The following is a 17,275-nucleotide window of genomic DNA, read 5'->3' on the forward strand; positions in this document are numbered from 1 at the left end:
GACTGTCAGAGTGAGAGAAAAGGAGAGAGAGATGGACAGATAAGAGCACACATAGCGAGAGAGACAGGAAGTGGGAGAGAGAGGAGAAGGAGCAGGAAGACAGTGCAGGTGTTCAACCACACTGTGACCACAGGAGACAGGAGGCTTTTCTCAGCTGCTGAGGAGCTCAGGGCTCATGGCCACTCAGGCTCAGAGGCTCTGGCAGCAGTCAGGTCTGAGGGCTTCTTTTGATACTGACACTGGAGCTCTGAGAGAGCCTCCGTTCTGACAGGAACAGCCCCTCCTTTTCAACCCTGAGAGACACCCCGAGAGAGCTGTGAGACCCCTGAGACATCTGTGTAGGGAGAAGACCTGTCACCCTGTAGAGCTCTGAGCACTGGGCTCCCCTGTGTGCTTCACTATACAGCAACAGAGCTCTGACTGGACTCCCTGTGTGTCTCTGTACAGGACTAGATATCTGAACACTGGGCTCCTCCGTTTGTCTTCCTGTACAGCTCAGCTCTCAGCTGCCTCATCACACTGCACTGAGCATCACAGCATAAACCACAGACTCACTGTGGAGTCTGACCTGCAGTTCCAGTAAAGCTCTGACGAAACAGACCCATTTCCTAAAGAAGAGATAGTGCAATTTTACTGAAGATAATATGTCCTTCTGTAAAAATATGTTGTCATGTCATTATGTGAAAAGTTTTCATGCTGGCCCAGCAGGGATTGTGGCCTTAAATCACCACTGTTAGGCTGTATTAACAAGGACTGATTATTTTTAATAATCATTATAATCATATATTATCATTAATCATCATCATTATTAATCATTTTGTTGTTTCTTTATGCTTTGAAACTGACTCTTGCTCTTTTTCTCCTGCAGTTGTTATGGTGACAAATACTACTGCTGCTATTACTACTACTGCAAATACTGCTATTATTACTACACCTACTACTGCTACTACAACTATGACAGCTGCTACTATCACTGCTACAGATACAACTGCAACTAGTAATATTTTACTGCTACTACTAAAGCTACTAGTACTACTGTTACTACTGCTGCAGGTACTACTGTTACTGCTACTACTGCTGCCACTGCTACTACTTCTACTACTATTAATAAGGAGGATGTGAGCTGTGTTCTCACAGTTCAGCCTCAGTCTATTAACAAGTGATGATTTTTTCTTTTTGTTGTTTTTCCAACTTTGAAACTGACTCCTGCTCTTCTGCTCCTGCTGTTGCAGTTCTTATAGTGAAGCTGCAACACAGCTTTGCTATATTGTTGAACTAAAGAGTTTAAATACAGCATAACTACAATACTACTTTTGTTACTACTGCTCATGCTTTTAGTATTACTACTGTTACTACACCTACTACTTCTGCTGCCACTGATACAACTGCAACATAAGATTTTACTGCTACTCCAACTGCTACTACTAATGTTACTAAAGCTACTAGTAGTACTGTTACTGCTACTAATACTGCTGCCACTGACACTACTGCTACTGCCACTACTATTAATCAGTCACACAGTTGGCTCCACACAGAGAGATGCTGGGTCACAGCTGGAGGGGCTGGAACATCTGTGTGGGCTGGAGCTGCACAGGGACAGACTCAGGGTCTGAGGGACTCAACTGGAAGAGCTGCTGTCCACCAGGCTCAGTACAGAGGGGACAATCACTGCTGGGCTTTTCTTTCTTTTTCATTTAAATTATTGATTTTTGATCAGAGCCACAGGACAGCCAGTTCTTATTCAGTCCTTGTCTCTGTAATCCTGTGATGACCTGAGTGACCTCACTTCCACCATGGGAACAGGCTCTCTTCACACTGTGCTTGACCAGGACCAGAATACATTGCTGTCCGGAGACACAACAACTTCTTTATGATTCACTGCAGGACACCAGTCATTAGACACTGCCTGACACAGGCAGCAAGACACACAGGACCATATTCAGGACACCACTCACTAGACACTGCCTGATACAGACAGCAAGAATTACAGGACCATATAAATATAATTGATTATCTTGATACTGATTTACAAATATAATACTTGTCTACAATTTTTTTCAGGTCAATATCTGATCTCTTCCTGCCCTTGCAGCACCTGCAGCCCTGTGAGACACAAAGCTGCTCCTGTCTCTCCTCCCCTCCGCAGTGCTGGGAGTGTCTTCAGGAGAGGAAACAGTGATGTGGCTCTCATATATATGGAGAAGACTAAAAGGACCCTGTCTGATTGGCTGTCCCACCTGTGTGAGAAGTTCCTGCTGTCAGTCTGAAAAGGCAGTGCTGTGTGTGATTGGCGGGGCGGGGGGCTGTGTTGTTACTGGGGGTCTGGGGTGCGGAGCAGCAGCTCAGTTGTCCTGTGGGCTCAGGGGTGAAGACAGGGGTCTCAACTGAGCTCTGTCCTGATGACAATGGAGAGCTGCCTGCACATCTTCTCTCTCGCTGTCCTGGTGCTGCACAGCTCAGCCAGTAAGTGTCCAGTATTTTCCTGTCATGTCTGAAATGTAAGATTATCTTAAATTAAAGTTTAGATGGAAAATGAGAAAAAAGTGGGTTGAAAATTGTTTCATGTTTATTTGACAATCAGCTTTTCTGGTTATTAAATTATTAAAATTAAAATAACTATACAAGTTATTATAACTTTTTTTCTGAGTGTGTGATTGAGGAAACATAATTAGCTGCTTAGAATAGTTTTAGTTTGAGATCTTTGTATTTTATTAATCTACAGAATAATGCTAAAATATTCTTAAAATTATTCAAATATTTTATTAAATTTATTGGTATTATTAATTTCATTCAATTGCCTAGACCCACTTTATTTTTTAAATCACCCATATTAATAATAATTCCACATCCATCAATGTACTTTTAATCATAAGGTTATAGTTTTCGATAGAAACGGAGCAAGAGGACTGTGGTTGAGAGATTTTATTTTAAATGAAGCTTTGCGGGAATTTATCAAAAATTGTTCAAAATGATTTTTGTTTGAGTTTGCAAGTTCAGAAAAAAATACAATCTATGGTAATTCTATTCAATAAATCAGCATTAATAATATTTACACCATGGATGCTACATGTACTACACTCATCTCTCTTGTACACCTGTTGGTATAATAACATGTTATTAATACATAATTTATACACATTTAGAAACGATGCTGTATAAGACATGTCTATGTCAGGCTGGGTCAAGAGTGTTTTTTATGTTACCATGTTAATCATCTACACTGGTCATTATCACTCTCTTGATAATTTGTGATTTTATGTAGAAATGTTACATGAAAATTAGTATATAAAATCTATTTAAAAAGTTGTTTACAAATCCTAATCTGTTGCACTGATAATAATACAATTATTCATATGTTAGCAGCAGTTTGAGTGATATGCTGGAATATGTGACAAATTAGAAAAAGTATTCCATAATAATATAATAGCATACAGGCTGATTCAGAAATATTTAGCTTGTTGATTGTTTCATTATCACACAGGGTGATTCAGAAATATTTACCTTGGATTGTTTTTTGCTTTAATTTGCTCAACTCTGTCTCCTCTATATGGTATAATTGTATAATTTACAATACTGTAAACTAATAACGTTCTATCACAATGGAACACGAGTTTTTATAAAACCTAGAAGGAATACTTGTTTTCCACACCTGAAGAAGGCTCCACGGCCAAAACGTGTTTTCTTTCTTCTTTCTTTCAGCACGGAATAAACCTATCAATTATTGTATAATTACAGACGGATGCACTAATAGAAATAAGTTTGTTATTAAAGGCTGGAGTACTTTTAAGTTTCTGATATTTTCATTAACAGATATACATACAGTAAATGTGTCATTAAAGATTAAAGTGCTAGAGAATTAAGTTTTAAGTTTTAATGCAGATATTATGTCTCTTGTGTGTTCTGTCTTTAAGCTGTATGACATTCAGTTGCTGTGAAAACAAGTATTTCTTCTAGGTTTTATAAAAAAAACTCATGTTCTATTGTGATAGAACGTTATTAGTGTATATTGTAACGCAACGGGGGCTCAGGCGGGCGCCCTTGCCGCATTAGGTCGGCCCCTGCACCGTCCGGGGATCGAACCCGGGACTTCCGCGTCTCTCTGCAGCGACCTAGCCCCGTGAGCCAAAGAGAGATCTCTTCACAGCCCAGTAGCTGTGGTCGTGCTATCACAGGGAAGGGCGGTGACGTCACCCGCTCTGGTACGCCAGCTCTTACACACTGCTTGTCGGCCGTAAGCGTTACACTCTCCCCCGCTTAAATCGCCGTCCCCGGCGAAGGGCTATCCCGCCCCACTTCTGACACCAATGTAACGCAACGGGGGCTCAGGCGGGCGCCCTTGCCGCATTAGGTCGGCCCCTGCACCGTCCGGGGCTCAAACCCAGGACTTCCGCGTCTCTCTGCAGCAACCTAGCCCCGTGAGCCAAAGAGAGATCTCTTCACAGCCCAGTAGCTGTGGTCGTGCTATCACAGGGAAGGGCGGTGACGTCACCCGCTCTGGTACGCCGGCTCTTACACACTGCTTGTCGGCCGTAAGCGTTACAATATTCTTCCTTATACAGAGATATAATCATGAAAAATCTAAAATACTGAAAACGTAAAATAGTGGAATCCTAGGACAATTGGTTCTTGTAGTTTTTAAAGGGTTAAAATAAAATTAATATTAGTATTATCTGCTTCACGCAGACAAGGTTTGCTGTGTTAAGACATTGGAGAGACATGCTGTACCGTAAAGGTCACATTCTTTACTGGTGTAGAAGTTAGAAAATGCGGAATTTAATATAAGTTGTGAAAACTTAGTTTCGCTGGTGTATTATTAGCAACTGGGGTCTTATTAGTAACTGATGTGTAAAAGCAATAATTTAACAGTTGTTGGACAATGTCATATTACAACAAGAATTTAAAAATGAAAGTTGTGGTTTATACTTATACAGGATTTGACTGCTATTTCACAGCCATATATTTTAATTTGTGTTTTAGATTTATCTTAGTTACGTAAGGACAGGATGACAGGGCTTATTTTTGGTATATTGTGAAGTTTTATTTAACATTTGTATTCTAATTTGTTGTGTGCATCAGAAATGAATAATAAAATGCAAGTACCTAAGTAAGGCTAATACAAATTAAATATTAGGTACATAACATCATATGACATAAAAAATATAAATATTAAACAGGATTTCACTTAGAGATTTATAACCACAGGACTTGTTTTTTAGCAGTTTTTCAAGACAACATCACAATAATATAAATAGTCACAGTATGCCTGTCTGTGTTAAACCTATCTGGTATTTGGTGAAAATGTTGTGCTTTAATATAATTTAATCAGACAATCATGTGTTCAATTTAGATGTTGAGAGGTAAAGGCAAGAAATACATTGTTCACAGTTCACACTGCATCTCAGCACCACAGCAGCACAGTAGTGAAGCACCTGGCAGCCACTGACCCCAGTTCCCAGAAACACAAGAAGACAAGTCCCAGCTCTCTAAAGTCATGCACTCACCACAGTTACTGTCCACTGTAGTGACCACAACTCCCAATAACACAGGAACACAGGCATTACAGACACTGTCCACTGTAGTGGCCATATGCCCTAGAAAATATACAGGAACTCAAGACAAAGCCAACTGAAGCCATACAGTAATTGCAGACAATATCCACTGCAGTGACACAGCACCCAGAAGAATTGTATTTTAAGAGTTTTTATGTTCCGATTTAAATTCAGCTTTATGGATATTTATTAAAATTATAATGTTATATATTATTTTAAATAAATATAATTTAATCTGTGAATCAAGCTTTAATTAAGGTCTTTAAAGGTCAAATCTAAAATAAAAATACACTGTTTAAATATTTAATGTTTCGAGAGCAAAACAAATTATATAAATGAAAAATTATTAAAAATAATTGTGATAATGATGGAAAAGATATGTTATATTCTTGTCTATCTGAAAAATACACATTTTATTTTTTTCATTTTGTATTTTCATAAATCATACTTTCAAAAACAACATTTTTAAAGAGAGTCATAAATGTGTAAATACAGAGAGCCTCTCCAGTATCTCACACACAGTCACTGTGCTGGTAGACTCTCCAGTATCTCACAGACACTTTGCTGCTAAACTCTCCAATATCTCATACACAGTCAAGTCAAACAGGAAAAACAACATAAAAATATAAATACCAGGTTTGATTCTGTGTAAATGTGAAGTATCCTGTAGATGTGTTTATAAGTCTGTACATTGTACATTGTACTGTATAACATTGTACATTGTATGTATAAATGTATATTGTTTCAATCTCTGCAGGCAGTGCTGATGTGAGGCTGGTGAACGGTGCCAGTCCCTGTGCTGGGAGAGTGGAGATTTATCATGAGGGACAGTGGGGGACAGTGTGTGACGATAGCTGGGATCTCAAAGATGCTGCAGTGGTGTGCAGACAGCTGGGCTGTGGTTCTGCTCTTTCAGCACCAGGAGATGCTCACTTTGGACCAGGAGGTGAACCAATTTGGCTGGATGATGTTTCCTGCACTGGGCAGGAGTCAGCACTCAGGGACTGTAGATCACCTGGGTGGAGAGTGGAAAATTGTGGCCATCACGAGGATGCCGGTGTGCTCTGCTCTGGTAGGATAGTTTATATTAATTTCTTTCCAACTAGGTCTAAGTTGAAATACCACATGTATCAATCTATTTCCCTGTTTTCTATCATCCTAAACTAGGATACACTAGGATATTGTCTGTGAGAAGTATTATGTTCATATTTTGTGACAAAGCCCAGAGTCCTGTCACAATGTGGGGGGGTCCAGACTTACTGGTCACTTTAATTCATTTTCTTAGATCTCTCAGTGTTTCTGTGACAGTGACTTGATCTGCAATGAATGTGTTGAATGTGTTCTTAATAATTTGCAAATTAAGTTTTGCTCAGTAATTTTCTAAGATTCCAGCACAGTGAATAGCATTAATACTCTTTATAATTCCTCAGAAATGTGTTCAAATAATGAATATTATTGCTTTCTCTTCCTATCTTTTCTGATATTCAAACATATTGAGTGGTTAGTGATCTCTGTTATTGTTCTGATATTCCAGCTCATCGAGGGGTCAGACTGGTTGGTGGCAGTGATCTCTGCTCTGGGAGACTGGAAGTGCAGCACAGAGAGACCTGGGGCTCAGTGTGTGACTCTGACTTCGGCTGGCAGGATGCAGAAGTTGTCTGTAGGGAGCTGGACTGTGGGGTTCCCTCACAGGTGCTGAAGGGGGCTCATTTCGGGAAGGGAGAGGGACAGGTCTGGACAAAGGAGCTCCAGTGCCAGGGAAGTGAATCTCACCTGTCCTTCTGTCCAAAGTCCTCCACAAAGACACAGAGCTGCACCCATGAGAACGATGTGGGACTGGAGTGTTTTGGTAAGAGGGGGATAATTCATTTCATTTTGTTTTTAATGGAGCTCAAAACTGAAGCTTAGAAGAGAAACAGATAAGTGTTGCTATAGCTCTGATTCAATACTGGGGATTGGTGTTTAACCATGAAAACTCAATACGATGATCTTCTGATCAACAGTAACTTAATTAAACCATAAATTACCAGCCTTGCTGATGAATAAAGTACTTCAGATTGAATTGGATTGAACAGTAACACGTTAGTGAGATACTTATATGACAGTAATTTAAAGCTCAGTATTGTAAGTATACTTGAAGATGCCATTGAGGGTAATTGCTGGTTGTTATGTTATGTTGTGAAGCTGGTTCTCTGCTCTCTCCCCTATCCTATCTGCAGGATACACAGAGTTCAGGCTGGTGAACGGCTCTGACTCCTGCTCTGGCCGAGTGGAGTTACAGTGGCTCTTCGGGGACTGGGGGACAGTGTGTGATCTCTACTGGGACCTGAGAGACGCCAGGGCTCTCTGCCAGCAGCTGGGGTGTGGGGAGGCTGTAGCAGCACCAGGACAGGCCTGGTTTGGACAGGGCAGTGGACCAGTAAGAGCTGATGTGTTTGAGTGCAGGGGGAACGAGAGCCGTCTCTCACACTGCACTGTCTCTTCATGGGGGAGAGCAGGGTGCTCTCATGGACAGGATGCAGGAGTCATCTGCACTGGTGAGAATCATGTGTTTAAAACACAGTGACACTCCCTCTGCTTACACACAGCAGCACACTGTTTTCATGATTAACTGAATATCTGCTCTGTTACACACTGCCAGTTATGTAAGAGATGCAAAGATGAAAACACACAACCTTGTCATATCTATCTCAAATATTCCCTCAAGGGATTATTAGGTTGTCATTTTCTTTCTGATGGATAGATACACAAATACACTGAGGACTAAAAATCAGTTTTATATTTATATTGATTTCACTGATGGTTCTAAAAGATGAAAGAAAGTTCTGTAACTTAGTATCCTGTAATTAACATCTGACCTACTTAATTAGTTTAATTAATATAGCCCAACTACACAGGAGCCTGAAAAGAAAGTGAGTCTCAGAAAGTCAAGGTTTACAGGTGTTATGTACAGCTGAGCCCCACACACAGCTGACACTCCACTGGTGAAACATCACTCCTGTGGACAGAAATGAGCTCCTTCCTTCTCTTTTACAGAATCAAATATGACCAGAGATTCACATGGAGCAGGTAAAGAGAGAATGAGTACTGTCTTGTGACATCAGTACTGTTTTAATTGTAGTTTCATTTCTGGTGTTAAATTGCTCCTCTCACACACAGTTCACAGTCTGATTTCTCTCTCTCTGTTTGTTTCACAGGCTTCCCTTCTTCAGCTGTACCCCCTTCCAAAACACCAGGTATGAATTAGCCCCTGTTCTGTATCTCCAGGGCTCTCAGTTTGTGTTGATGTCTCTGTTGCTCAGTGGAATCCCAGATCACTCAGTGAGGCAACAGCTGTGTATGTGCAGTTTTTTCTGTGTGTCACAAACACACTCGAGTCTTTGGTATCTACGGCAAACACATCTATCTGAATACTGCAATTTGACACTGGTGGAGCTATTGTCTCTATGCCCAACAGTGTGTCAGAAAAAATAACTTATCTGGTATACTGTTTATGAACAATGTGGAATATGTTAAACTTACTGTATATATTAAATATATATATACATATATACTGCTTATAAATAATCTGTTACAATAAGTGTATATATTAAATTAATCAAAAGTTAAGAAACACTGTACTTGAAATGAATCTGCTGTGCCTAGTGGGCCGAGATAATCTTCAACTTGTAACAGCGGGTCATGGTAATCTCTAAGAACTCCTGATCTTTGACCCTAGACCTCTAATTCTCTGCTCCTAGATCAGCTGTCTCTCAGGCTTGTTGGTGCAGGAGGCGACTGTGCTGGGAGGCTGGAGGTTTATCACAATGGCTCCTGGGGGACAGTCTGTGATGACTCCTGGGACCTGGCAGACTCCCAGGTGGTGTGCAGGCAGCTCCAGTGTGGGACGGCCCTCAGTGCCCCAGTGCCGGCCTCCTTCAGCCAGGGAACTGGACCCATCTGGCTGGACGAGTTGGGTTGTCTGGGGAACGAGTCGTCTCTGTGGGAGTGTCCCTCAGCAGGGTGGGGACAGCATGATTGTGGACACAAGGAGGATGTGAGAATCCTGTGTTCCGGTAGGGGAGATAATTAAAATTACAATGATTCAGATTATTTATTCCCACATTGTGGATATGGCTTGCATCTAGAGTCCCTAAATATGTTTGACTTGTGAGAATGTGAGGATCTTGTGTTCAGTAAGTTAACTAAATAAAATAATCCACATACTGGAATTCCACATTGTGGATACGGTTTGCATCTGGAGTGCTTAAATACATCTTGTTGAGGAAAAGACTGAGCTGGATGCAGAATTAATTTTAAAATAAATATTTATATTTATGATACAGTTGTGAATGCACATATTCACATCCCAGCAAAAATAAATAGAGAGAAAGAAACTCAAGATAAATTCCCCTCCACTAGTGAATGGGGATATATTCATCTCAGTCCTCCAGTAAAATCTAGGGTCCAAACTTTAAACTTCTCACATCAATAAGACCTGTTGTCTATTTGGGTGTATTTGTCTTGGCCATTATCTTTCATGATTTTCTGCCTCAAATGTTTCATTTTGATTTGTTCCAAGAATGGCTTCTGGTCAGATCCTGATGACCCACACAGTGTTAAATGTCAACCTGAGCCACGTTTTCTCCATTCACAACGCTGCACTGCTCATCCTGAGCCAAGAGTTCTACTTTCATGCCTCAGTCTCTTAGTTGTGCTGTTGCTGAATAGCCAAGCTGATCAGAATGACGTTTTGGGTCAGAACCTGATCAGGTAATTGGATTTTAAAGTTCTGTGTGATGCACTGTCCAGATTCTGAATGAACAGAACCACACAGTCCTGCCTGTCACCTTCATGTCAACTGTGTTATTGAACAGCTGTCATTGTTCAGAATGAAACGTTGGGCTGTCTTGTCAGGGTTTGTTTCCATTAACTTTCCCTGCTGTCTTGACAGATTACACTCTGCTGAGACTGTCTGCAGGCTGTTCAGGACAAGCAGAGGTTTACTACAATGGCACCTGGGGCAGTGTGTGTCAGAACGGCATGACGGACATTACAGCTGCAGTGATCTGTAAACAGCTGGGCTGTGGAGACAAGGGCACCGTCAGAGAGACAAACTCCAGGCTGAGCCCGGACCCCAAATGGCTGGACTTTGTCTCCTGTCGCAAACATGACTCCACCCTGTGGCAGTGTCCCTCCTCCCCCTGGGGTCAGAATGACTGCACAGACCAAGAAGTGGCTAATATCACCTGCTCAGGTAGAGAGTGAAGAGTGATGCTGCCTTCCTCTTAAACAGCTCTGCAGTGATTGTCTTTATCTTGAGCAGCTCTGTGGACTAGTGTTTTGCCAAGTTCAGAACATAATAAGAGCTTTCAACTGAATTATTATCAATTTATATCCAAACATGTATAAAAATGAAAGCAATGTCATTGTTATTCATTTTATAATAATAATGTTTTTATATGACTATTAATTCTTGAAGGTCTTAGAAAAGAAGCTGACAGAAGCACTCCAGCTCCTCAGGAGCAGCAGCCTCAGCAGCACTGCCCAGGTGAGATCAGTGTGTAAAACAGTCAGAGACACTGCAGCCCTGAGCTGAGGAACAGTAACCATACAGCTCTCTTCTAGAGCCACTCAATACCTCACTAATCTCTACTACAGCCACTGAGCTGAAGACACTCAGTAACCTCTCTGCTCTCGTCTACAGTCACAGATCTAATGACACTTGATAACCTTTCTGTTGACTTTCAGTCCCACTGGCTCTGCGCCTGGCTGGAGGCACTAACTGCTCTGGCCGGGTGGAGCTGCGGTACGAGGGCTCCTGGGGGACAGTCTGTGACGACTCCTGGGACCTGCAGGATGCCCAGGTGGTCTGCAGACAGCTGGGCTGTGGGGACGCAGTGAGTGCAGCAATAGAGGCCTCATTCGGACCAGGAAACGGCACCATCTGGCTGGACAAGGTGAACTGCACAGGCAGTGAACTTCACCTGTGGGACTGCTGTCACTCTGGACTGAATCAGACCGACTGTCAGCACAAGGAGGATGCAGGGGTTACCTGTACAGGTGAGGAGAGTCTTAGAACTGTAGATGAACAAAGTAGCATATTGATGGAGAAGATACACTGTTACACTTATTTTATCACTGCTTAATATCTAACTGAACCAGCTAAAATCATCAGTCAAAAGATTGGGATGTTGTGTAGCCCTGTGTATGTGAACAACACTAGTCTTTAATTCAGAACAAGACACCTTTCATCCTGCAATCCTACATTTGACCTCAAGGAACAAATGTAAAGTTTTTTTATTAAGACCACTGTGGATTCAACCTGCTGTAAAACCAAAGTCAATATATTGACAGTTCTCCTATCTCTTTTACAGGTTTGTCAAAGACAACAGCCAGTCCAACAATAGCTACAGGTGAACAGAAATCCTCCTTGTCATTGATAACTCCTGTCTTTCTGTCTCTTCAGATTCCCAGTGTAGCTGTAGTGTCACCTCTCCTCCCTCAGTGTGAAGCTCAGTCTCTTCAGATTCTCAGTGTAGCTGTAGTGTCTCCTCTCCTCCCTCAGTGTGAAGATCAGTGTCTTTTGAGATTCCCAGTGTAGCTGTAGTGTCTCCTCTCCTCCCCTCAGGGTGAAGATCAATGTCTCTTCTGATTCTGAGTGTACTGTAGCTGTAGTGTCTCCTCTCCTCTCTCAGTGTGAAGATCAGTCTTTTCAGATTCCCAGTGTAGCTGTAGTGTCTCCTCTCCTCCTTGAGTGTGAAGATCAGTGTCTCTTCAGATTCCCATTGTAGCTGTAGTGTCTCCTCTCCTCTCTCAGGGTGAAAATCAGTAATTTCATCTTCCCAGTGTAGATCTAGTGCTAGTGTCATCTCTTTCCTCACTGATTTAGTGACAGTCCTGATGGGTAAGGTTGGGAATCCTTATATTCTTCGTTGATTTTGGGTTAACCCTGAAGCCATGATAGCCCCATATGGGAACAGGAGGAGAACAAGACATGTGTTGAAGTGTATATGAGCCCAAGAGCACCTCTCCTGATCCCTGTTCATCTATTGTCTCCCCCTCTCTCAGGCAGAACCAGGACAACACCCCAGACACAGCCACTGGGAGGTCTATCTGCCTCGCCCCTGGTCCTCCTGCTGCTGGGGGCTCTGCTCTTCGTGGTGCTGGCCCTGTTAGTGGGGCAGCTGATCCAGAACAGGAAGCTGAGGAAAGGTAGGGAGGGAAGTCGCCATCCACATAGTGACCTCTAGTGGTCATTTCTGTCACTCACATGGAGTTGATATTTATATAATTACCTTTTCCTCACACAGCCCTATCTAAGGGAGCACTTGCCCACTATCATGATGCTGTCTACGAGGAAATAGAGTACAAACTGGCTAGAGAGGGAACCTACAGCGCCCCCAGGAGAGGTGAGTGGAGAGAGTCTTCAGGTGTGATTAGTCTCCACCCTCTAAGGAAAATCTGAGGACTTAACACTTGTAGAAAATCTCACCATACTGGTTTAAAACCCATGGGATTTTTTTTCTCAAATGGTGTTAAAGTAACTGAAGAAAATCAGCACTGCTCCGGTCCTGATCTGCCTTATACACACAAACTCTGAGGTACTGTTCACACCCTGGCTTCTTCCACAGCCAGTGGAAGACAATGAGTCTGCTGTCTGACTGCAGGTATTATTGATCTGTCCTCCTATTCACAGGGAGATTCCTCTCTGACGAGCTGCCCTCTGGATACGATGATGTGGAGGACAGTGAGGGAGACCCAATACCAGGTGAGGGGAGTCTGCTCTTCAGTGTTGCCTCACACTAGCCTTATCTCAGCAAATCACAGATGCTGAGCAAAACTAGATCTGGTCAATACTGGGGTGGTAAACAGGGTGCTACTTTAATTGGTTTTGATAGAAAAGGAGACTGCAGAAGAGCATGCTGTAAAAACTGCCTTTCAGATCAGATTAATCAGCGACCCTAGAGTTTTGGCTTAACTATACACCACAAAACATTTAAGATCACACTTTACAATTACTTTGCAGCTCTATGGTCAAACTAAGTCTGAGTCCTGAAGTGTACATTCTCTGTCTCTCTGTGTGGTTCAGGAGACTCAATAGCTTCTGTGAAAGAAGAGATCCCAGAGTACTATGATGATGCAGTCACTGTACCTCAGAGTCCACACGCCTTGTCAGGTGGGTTATTTCAGTCCAGTCACATGGGGAATCTCTGCACCAATCCCACTGAGTCTGAATCTCTCTACTCTCTCTTCTATCTCAGCCTCTGAATACGGAGTCTGTACTATTCTGCACCAGTTACATGAATCTGACTCTCTCTCTGTGATCTCAGCCCTGCACACTCAGTCTGGGTCACTGCTGCCAGTGTCCAGCTCCTCTTCAGTATCTCATAGGGTTCACATCATCACCCTGTCTGTCCAAATACAGCCAAACATTCTCTGCCCTGTTGTCCTTCAACATCTTATTTGAAAATCTAGGAATTGTTTTACATTTATTACAGTTGTGAATAGGACTGGAAATCAGGTTCCCCCTGAACTCCTGTACTTAGAGCCTGGAGTTTTAGTTCCTGTGTGATGTTGAGTTAATCAGTGTGTTCTGATGAGCTCCAGCAGTCCTGTGCTCTAGATAACTCAGTGTGCTGATGTGTGACAGTGAAGCTGTGCTCTGCGTGCTTTAGGAGAGATGATGTCCTCTGTGAAAGAAGAGGCCCCTGAGTACTATGATGATGCCATCACTGTGCCCCAGAGTCCAGACACTGTGTCAGGTGAGTTAAATTAAATAAGACTAAGGAGTACCCCCTGTACCAGCCCACAGTAGCCTTTGTTATTAGAAATAAATCTCAACCTAATTTCATATCTGCAAATAAACACTAACTGGAAATGAAGAGGCCAGTTTGTGTCAGAATGACAGAGACATTACTGACCTGCTCTTCTGTTCACAGGGAGACTCCTCTCTGATGAGACACCCTCTAGATACAGTGATGTGGGCGATGGTGAGGGAGACCCCACTTCAGGTAAAAGGGGCTACAGCCAGGGGGCTCAGTGTGGGTTAGGTAGTTCAGGGATGGGAAAGATAACCTCCAGTAATCCATCTCTGTTGCACTGTCATCCAAGACAGGGGGGAATCAGGCATTTTGCAGTAGCGGTAGCTTCACTCTGTCATGTCCTACAAGGATCAATAACAGCCAATAAAGGCTGAGTGACCTGAATTGTACAAAGTTAGATCACAAAGATCAGAGTGTCATTGAAACCCACCTACTGACACACCTAGCCAATCAGATAGCCAAATTGATTTAAACTGATCAGCAGCTGATTAATGATGAGGGAATGAGGTCTGGGCAGAACAAAGCTTTAGATTCCCCAAGACCAGGAATTCTGTTCTCTGACTCCAGAGAGAATTACTAGGCTCAGAAATTACTAGGTCTTCCTCACTGTGGTTTTAGAGCATTGATACTCCATAAGTATAAGTAAATTCTACACTGAATCATCAGTTCTTCCAAAAAGATACAATTTAATTTTTAAAAAATCCTATTTAACACTTTTGACTACAATATTGTAACATCTATTCTGTATACTATAACTGTTAGTCCACTAATAGCCATTGATATCAAAGCAGATTACGTCTCAGATATGTTCTATTATGCTTATTTTTTTGTTATGCAAATTATAATTATATTAATAAATTGTATATTGTTTGGTTAGAATACGTGTGAGACTATAGATTATGATGTTTGATTAGTTCCTAAAAGTCTACAAGTACTCTCAAAATATACTGCTATAATTTCTGATTGTTACAGAAAATTAAAATCCCCATTCACTACACTATTGTGACTATGTAAGTGTTTTAAAAAATCTAGGTACACCTGGCTAATGTCATCAATTCCAATTCCAATTCCTATTACAGTACATGGTTAGGGGCTGTCAAGCAAGGAGATGTTTGCTGAGATGTTGAGGTGTGAGATTCAGTGATCAAAGCAACCATGAAATGTAGTTAAGTTCTGGGTAAATGATTGTCAATCAACCTTCCAGGAATGATAGAAGGCAAGAGCTAATTCTTACTTCTACTTGTCCAGATCAACTGGAAAGACCAGATTGGAGTTTTGTCTGACCCTCATAAAGAAAGCTTGCCTTTCTGTTGTTTTTAGAAACTTTTATTTCTTCTTTAGATAATCCCTTAGTTAAAGAGTGCCTCTCTTGGCTAGTGGGAGCATCTTTAGAACAGGGAGATAGGCTTCCATTCATCTTGTAACAGTTGGGTTCACAAAGAGAGAGATTTAACTGTAGGTTGTAATGTCTTTGGTTTAGAAGGTTTGGTTTCTCTTTCTTTTATGTAGGTGATCTGTAAAAGCTGAAAAACTTGGTAGCAGTTTGAGGATTTTCAGGGTGGTTAGGATGTAGGTGTCTAAAAACACCTTGTCAGCAAATTTGTAATTGTGTGCTGTATGTTTGTTGTGTGTAATTTCGTGTGTGTTGTGTGATTAATAACAAATATTTAACTATTGGGAATATATTTGGCAAAATCTTTACAAGTTGGAGGCTTATGATTATGACTTTATGATTTAATTATTAATTTATCTACTCAGTCATTTCTGATATTCACAATTTTCATAATACTTATTTGTATCAATATTATGTTAATAACTGAGTCATTTTTAAAAATATGAGTCTGTGTCTCTCTGTCAGGTGTCCCCCACGCTGGCCCTGGAGTGGACAGGGTCCTGCCCACACTGCCCTCTGAAGAAGGAGCCCCTGACCCTGACAGGACTGACTACGATGATGTTGGGGATGAGTCTCAGGGAGAGGATGGGTGCTGTGAGACTGACAGGGCTGTCTGGGAGAAACTCCTCCTGCAGGTCTAGACACAGAAGAGCTTCACCAACAGAGTCACGCAGTCTTAGAACAACTCTGAGCACTGAGACTGTCTGTGACTTGAGTCCACGTCACTCCACTGTTTCCACACTGACACTGTTTGTGACCTGAGTCCACTTCACTCCACTGTTTCCACACTGACACTCTCTGTGACCTGAGTCCACGTCACTCCACTGTTTCCACACTGACACTGTGACCTGAGTCCACTTCACTCCACTGTTTCCACACTGACACTGAGACCTGAGTCCACTTCACTCCACTGTTTCCACACTGACACTGTCTGTGTCCTGAGTCCACTTCACTCCACTGTTTCCACACTGACACTGTTTGTGACCTGAGTCCACTTCACTCCACTGTTTCCACACTGACACTGTTTGTGACCTGAGTCCACTTCACTCCACTGTTTCCACACTGACACTCTCTGTGACCTGAGTCCACTTCACTCCACTGTTTCCACACTGACACTGTCTGTGACCTGAGTCCACTTCACTCCACTGTTTCCACACTAACACTGTCTGTGACCTGAGTCCACTTCACTCCACTGTTTCCACACTGACACTGTTTGTGACCTGAGTCCACTTCACTCCACTGTTTCCACACTGACACTGTTTGTGACCTGAGTCCACTTCACTCCACTGTTTCCACACTGACACTGAGACCTGAGTCCACTTCACTCCACTGTTTCCACACTGACACTGTCTGTGACCTGAGTCCACTTCACTCCACTGTTTCCACACTGTCCTGCAGCTTGTGTTTTGCAAAATTGAGACTTGAACATTCCATTTCTGCTCAGCCTTTCTTTTAATACCTTTTGATGTTCCAGATATAGGAAATAAAATTGTTGATTGATGTACAGTTCTGAATGTACCACTTTTGAT

General features: G+C 42.1%; 1 protein-coding gene across 1 annotated transcript; it reads left to right on the forward strand.

Moving 5' to 3' along the window:
- The first annotated feature begins 2,405 nt into the window (after positions 1-2,405).
- LOC148663015 (scavenger receptor cysteine-rich type 1 protein M130-like) lies at positions 2,406-16,387 on the forward strand. Its single transcript, XM_088630865.1, has 17 exons — positions 2,406-2,463; positions 7,084-7,398; positions 7,769-8,086; positions 8,586-8,618; positions 8,747-8,785; positions 9,290-9,604; positions 10,483-10,785; positions 11,011-11,079; positions 11,280-11,591; positions 11,906-11,944; positions 12,600-12,743; positions 12,842-12,940; positions 13,228-13,299; positions 13,621-13,707; positions 14,207-14,293; positions 14,471-14,542; positions 16,212-16,387. The coding sequence occupies exons 1-17, from the start codon at positions 2,406-2,408 to the stop codon at positions 16,385-16,387; spliced, it is 2,538 nt and encodes an 845-aa protein (XP_088486991.1).
- Positions 16,388-17,275: the final 888 nt, after the last annotated feature.

The sequence above is a fragment of the Lepisosteus platostomus genome, chromosome 5, assembly GCF_059453375.1.
Source record: "Lepisosteus platostomus isolate fLepPlt1 chromosome 5, fLepPlt1.hap1, whole genome shotgun sequence".
In the NCBI taxonomy this organism is placed as follows: Eukaryota; Metazoa; Chordata; class Actinopteri; order Semionotiformes; family Lepisosteidae; genus Lepisosteus; species Lepisosteus platostomus.